General features: G+C 34.7%; 1 protein-coding gene across 5 annotated transcripts in view; it reads left to right on the top strand.

Moving 5' to 3' along the window:
• The window catches only part of slc43a3b (solute carrier family 43 member 3b), a 17536-nt gene extending 11970 nt beyond the window's left edge, over positions 1-5566 (top strand). For 4 of the 5 annotated variants that reach the window (XM_016450498.1, XM_016450497.1, XM_016450500.1 and 1 more), the window contains 6 exons: positions 1022-1152; positions 1938-2081; positions 2285-2392; positions 3180-3366; positions 4303-4426; positions 5241-5566. In XM_016450498.1, the coding sequence (XP_016305984.1) occupies positions 1022-1152; positions 1938-2081; positions 2285-2392; positions 3180-3366; positions 4303-4426; positions 5241-5360 (814 nt within the window). In that variant the 3' untranslated portion in view covers positions 5361-5566. The remainder of the gene's footprint in view (positions 1-1021; positions 1153-1937; positions 2082-2284; positions 2393-3179; positions 3367-4302; positions 4427-5240) is intronic. The other variant, XM_016450501.1, reaches the window with a different exon arrangement.
• Positions 5567-5572: the final 6 nt, after the last annotated feature.

The following is a 5572-nucleotide window of genomic DNA, read 5'->3' as shown; positions in this document are numbered from 1 at the left end:
TTTTTTTTATTTTACAGTGGGGTAATTTTGGTGCAGTAGCACGAGATAGCTTGATTTCAAACTTTGAATTGAATAAAAAATGACAAGTAAGCAGTCAGTAATAAAATAAGAACAAATAAAGAAATTAATAATGATAGCACAAATAAAAAATAACAACAGGCCTTCGAATTAAATAAATAGCTTTTTAGTTTTTCAGGTAGGTCTAACAGTAGTTTTTTTTTTTTTTTTTTTACCAATTATCCAAATAATGTTTAGTCCTAGAATGCTATTATTATCAGAGCACGTGAGCATAACATAGCGGTTAGCAGATCAATGAATGAGAGGGCAGTGTTACCAGAGTTGCCCATATACCACACCATGTTACAACACAGTAGGGTTATTGCAGACAGAAACAACACTGTACTACATCGATGTTTCCTGTCGGCTCAATTTTTGAGTGGACTTTGCTGTTCCGATTCGCATGAACGGTATACTCAGACACCTCACCTCTCCAAGATACCTTGAAGGACCTATCTGAGAGGTAAGACTCAAACCATTGGAGTGCGGTTCCTGAGATGCCCTTTGCTAATAGGGTGATAGGAGGATCTGGTGGTTAACTGTGTCAAAAGCAGTGGACCGATCCAGCAAGATAAGTGTTGAAGATTTGAAATCCGCTCTTGCCAGTCTTAGGGCTTCAACAACTGAGAGCAAGGTCTTGTTGAATGTCCACTTCTGAAACCAGACTGGATGCTGTCGAGGAGGTTGTTCTGTGTGAGAAAGGCAGAGACTTGGTTGAATACAGCTCGTTCAAGTGTTTTTGCAATGAAAGGAAGAAGGGCATGAATGTATAATATGAAAGAATTATTTCATATTATCTACTCATTTCTTTTGTCTTTTTTTTTTAAGGTGAAATACCTACTTCAGAATGATGGTATTCAGAATGCTTGTTCTTCACAGATTGACTTTATGCTTCACTGTCTATACCGGATATGTTTCCTCTAACAATGCTTTGCCTGTGTCTGTCTCTTATTTACTGTGGTAGGATGAAATGTGGAGGGACTCGGGATTATGCAGTTGCAAAGGTCGAAGAGAAAAACATCCAAACTTCCCAGTCTGAGGAGCAAATGCCATTTAAAGAGACTTCTCCTCAAGGCCAAAACACAGACAAAATGGGTAAGGACATGTTCAACACTTCACAGCGGTGCCACTAAACACATAATACATATGCTGTGTCTACTATATACCTTTGCAGTATAAAGATGACTATCAGAATAGCCCACACGTTTAAGAAAAACAAACAAAAAAACAAACAAACATAAAACTACAATGTAACATACACTGTAAAAAAGAGCTGTAATGTTTATTGAGAAAATGTTAGTCAAAACCTATTAATTTGTTTACTCTAAGTTATGTTATCATATATGGTGAATATCTGTAAATGGCTTAAGATCATATTATATGCAATTTTACTGTAAAATACTGTCAAATGTATGGTTATCGCAAGTATTGTAAATCTATGAATTACCACAGAATTTATGGTGGAAAATAATAAAAAGACATTCCCAGTGCCTGCGTGACACATCACATATGATCATATTTTATAAATTAATTTTCTTTCTGGACAGGTCACTTATGATTAACTTTGATTTATCAGTTTTACCATCTGTATTATGCTGGTTATCATTACATTTTCTGTAAACTGAAGGATGTAAATATATTTTTTACAATGCATTTACTAGTGATTTTATAGTCACTTCCTATCTAAGTGCTTGATCACACTAAGCTGCAATGTGCTTGAAACAACAGTCATCAGCCACATTATTGTCCTGAATTTTCTCTGCTATTGTGACTAAGCACTTGCATTACATGTTCCTTCCCCTTTTACTTTTACTAATACTTCATTGTAAAATATATCATGTGAAGTGTGTCAACATCATGAATGTATGTGTTTTTGTCAGAGCGAAGTTTCAAGAGCTGTTTGCTTTCCTGGTTCTTCTTGTGGCATCTGCTGTGGCTTTCAGTGATGCAGTTGAGACACTACTTGTTCATCGGGACCTTAAACCCGATGCTGAATCATCTGGCTGCTGGAGACCCAGGCCTTGGTATACACACACATACCACACAGACACACAGTCTCTTTATCTTCATGTCCAGCTATTTATGGGCAGGCGAAGCCATGCCTTTGAGCAGTATGAACAGATATAGACATGCCAACAGGCTCCGACTGTGTCATGTGTGTAAACTCATGAGCTTGAGTTTTTGTCATTTTCTCGGCTGTAAACAGTCATGTTGTTTTTGCTCACAGTCAGTAGATACACAAATGCGTTTGCATTTACTCAGCTGTGTGGGATCCTGTGTGCCCCCTGGAATGGTCTCATCATGGATCGCCACAAAGGAAAGCAGCGAGAACCGGGTCAGCACATAAATGCACACATTTTCTTAGGGTCATATGATGAAAAATCAAATTTTCTTTGGAAGTATTGAGTATGCATTATATGAAAACATTAGAAAACTCACTCCCTAGACCAAAAAGAGCATTTATTAAATTCCTGACATAAATGTAGAATACTGAGCTGCTATCTGAATCACCTTTATGAGATTGTCCGGGTCATAGTCATCAAGCATGGCATTAGCATTATCATCGTTTTCATCATCATTGGTTAGGTCCAGATTTATCTGCAGTTGGTGTACTTTGTAAAAAATGCTGAATATCCATTTATGCAACAGACAAACAGTATATACTGTATAGGCTATTATCTGCTAAAATGCAGATTTGTCACACAACAACTTTTACGCAAATTAGATTGGGGAGGCATTAGTAAGTTTGATTTGTTTTAATAATTTATTTACAGAAGAACTATTTCAAATGTATTAAATAACAACATTATATTCATTTACTACGGAGTTAAAAATATTATTTAATAACTAGTAAAAATTTAATTATTATTTAATTAATAGTAAAATCCTTTCCCCACCCCGTGAAGAATTTAAGAGAAAAAAGAATGATTTTACAGAATTTAAATCAGTATTTAATTCATATTGTTGATCATATATACCATATAAATAAACTATTGCAACAAATTGCTTTAGTTCAATGATAACATAAAAGCAGTTTATTTAATGTTTAATAATATGCCTACAAAAATCACACTTATTTTTCTGACAGTGTAAATTAATTTGTAAAATACTGTGCTACACAGGACAAAGTGAACAAGAGGCAGACTTGAAGGCAGCCATATTGTCTCTGTCGCTGACGGCGCTGCAGTGTGTGCTGTTTTCAGTGTGTGCCGCCACCCCCATCCTTCCTCTGCTGTACCTCACCTTCATCCTGCAAGTCCTCAACAGATCCTTCCTCTACGGAGGAAATGCTGCTTTCATCAGTGTGGCGTGAGTCATCATAGACCTATAAGAACATTTAAAGGGATAGTCCACCCAAATATGAAAACAACCTGTACAAACCTGTATGACTTAATTTAGTTGATAAATCCCAAAAGGAAATATCTTAAAGAAATAAAATAAAACCGTTTTAAGAAAGAAAGGAAAAAAAATATACATATTTTGAAATTACATTAGGGTAAATAACAAGTTAGATGTATATTACTCTTGTGAAAAAGAAATACACTTTAGCATACTTTTAAAAAATGTTCGAAAATAATATATCTTAAAATAAGTGTGAACAGAATTTAATGTGTGCAGACACTTAACTGCATGTTATTTACAATTAAATGAAAATGTATTCTAGTTTAAATGTATATTAAATGCAGTTATATGAACTGACACACTTAAGTAGGACTTTAAGTATATCTACTTTAAGTATGTCATTTCATAATTACTTATATTGTCATTAAAGTAAACAATACATTCATGTAATTTCTGTTGAAACCTTTGTCACATACTAATATATTTGTAATTTCACATTAGTAACAATGAAATTGCAATTTAATGCATTTCAGATATATTCACTTTAACTGTAATATCAAATAACATACTACAGGTAAAAATTATAATCAAGTACATTGCATGTGTATTAGTATGTTAGTCAACACATCAACAAATGAAAGTGTACTTTTAAGCATGACAAAATGTTATTAAAATGATTTAAAATGTACTTTAAAGTAAAACATTTCACTGGACATTATTAAAGTGCATTTTTAAAATGTGTATTTAACGGTGTTAAAATCCAGTCATGACAGTGTAGTCTCTAAGTACACTTAAGTGGCCCTTTATTTCATTAATATTAGATTATCTGCAAGTACAGGTATTAGTAGTTTATGTATAATTGTGAATATGTTTGTGAAGGTAGTTTTTATTTTTATTTTTCAGGTTTCCATCCGTACATTTCGGAAAGCTATATGGAACGGTGATGGCTCTCTCAGCTGTGGTCTCGCTGCTCCAGTATCCCTGCTTCACCCTCATTAAAGGACCACTGGGTGGAGACCCTTTTTATGTAAGCTTCTGAATGCTTTTAGTTTGTCCTTCCCACACGTACGTGCATTTTGTGATAAGGTGAGGTCACATTAGCAAAATTTCACTGGCAAAAAAATATCCATTGTCTCTTGTCAATAGTGTAGCGATATATGAGTTCACGTAGAAGTCACGTTCAATTCAGAAAATCCAACTTGAACTCATTGCAAAATATGCACTGCAAAATCTTTCGCTCTCACGTGAAATGACTGATTATGTTGATTCATATTTAAATGACAGGATTTTTCCTGTGAAATTTCACAGAACAACAGTAAATGTGACCACAACTTTAGATTAAAATAAACATATACAGTATGTGAGCTAATGACCCAACTGTATTATAACCTTCCAGTGGAGATCATGTTTTAGCTTTCATAGTGTGTGATTATTGCAGATATGTACACAGAAATATTGATTATGGTTTATTGATTAGTTTTTTATTATTATTTATTTCTATGGCTTTGTCGTTCCTTGGAACTTGTTTCTCTAACATTAGCCTATTCAAGTCTGACAAACAACTCACATTTTTCTATTTCTTGGGAAGAAAAAGGTTGGAGTCGGCTTCAGAATAAGAAACCGCTGTTTATCTTTTGAAATCCTCTCTGAAAGGCATTTGTTTGGCAGACAAAGATTCAGCATATTTGTCATTTTTCTGAGAAGTTTGAAACGGTTATGTTCTGTTCACACAACCATCAAGAAAAAAAACAAAAGAACTGTTTATTCAAAGAATTTGACATTTTAAAAAGCCCCTGTTTTAGAACAAGTGTTGATTAAACTGTAATAATTGATTTCTCTAGGTGAACATCGGTCTGACCGTTCTGAGTCTCCTGGCCTTCATCAACCCTCTTTATGTTTACCTGCACGGTCGGCGTCAAGCAGCCCAGCGAGCCAGTTCCAACAAAAGTGCCTCTTCATAAGCCCTCTCTATACCTGACCTATGACTTTGAAAACTGGTTTCTATTTCTTATTAGTTTTTCTTTACAAAACTACACAAATGTATGGTGGAAAGAAATATTTTACTAACCTTTCAGTGCCCTGTTTTGCAGAGGTTGACTCTTGACCCTGTGATGGTATGCGGTGTGTTATCTCTGCTGGTCATAGCAGGAAATCGACCACTTCCCCACCCTCT

The sequence above is a fragment of the Sinocyclocheilus anshuiensis genome, unplaced genomic scaffold (assembly GCF_001515605.1).
Source record: "Sinocyclocheilus anshuiensis isolate Anshui unplaced genomic scaffold, SAMN03320099.WGS_v1.1 scaffold2039, whole genome shotgun sequence".
Taxonomy (NCBI): domain Eukaryota; kingdom Metazoa; phylum Chordata; class Actinopteri; order Cypriniformes; family Cyprinidae; genus Sinocyclocheilus; species Sinocyclocheilus anshuiensis.
Note: the sequence above shows the minus strand (reverse complement) of the source record. Positions and strands in the feature narration are given on the sequence as shown.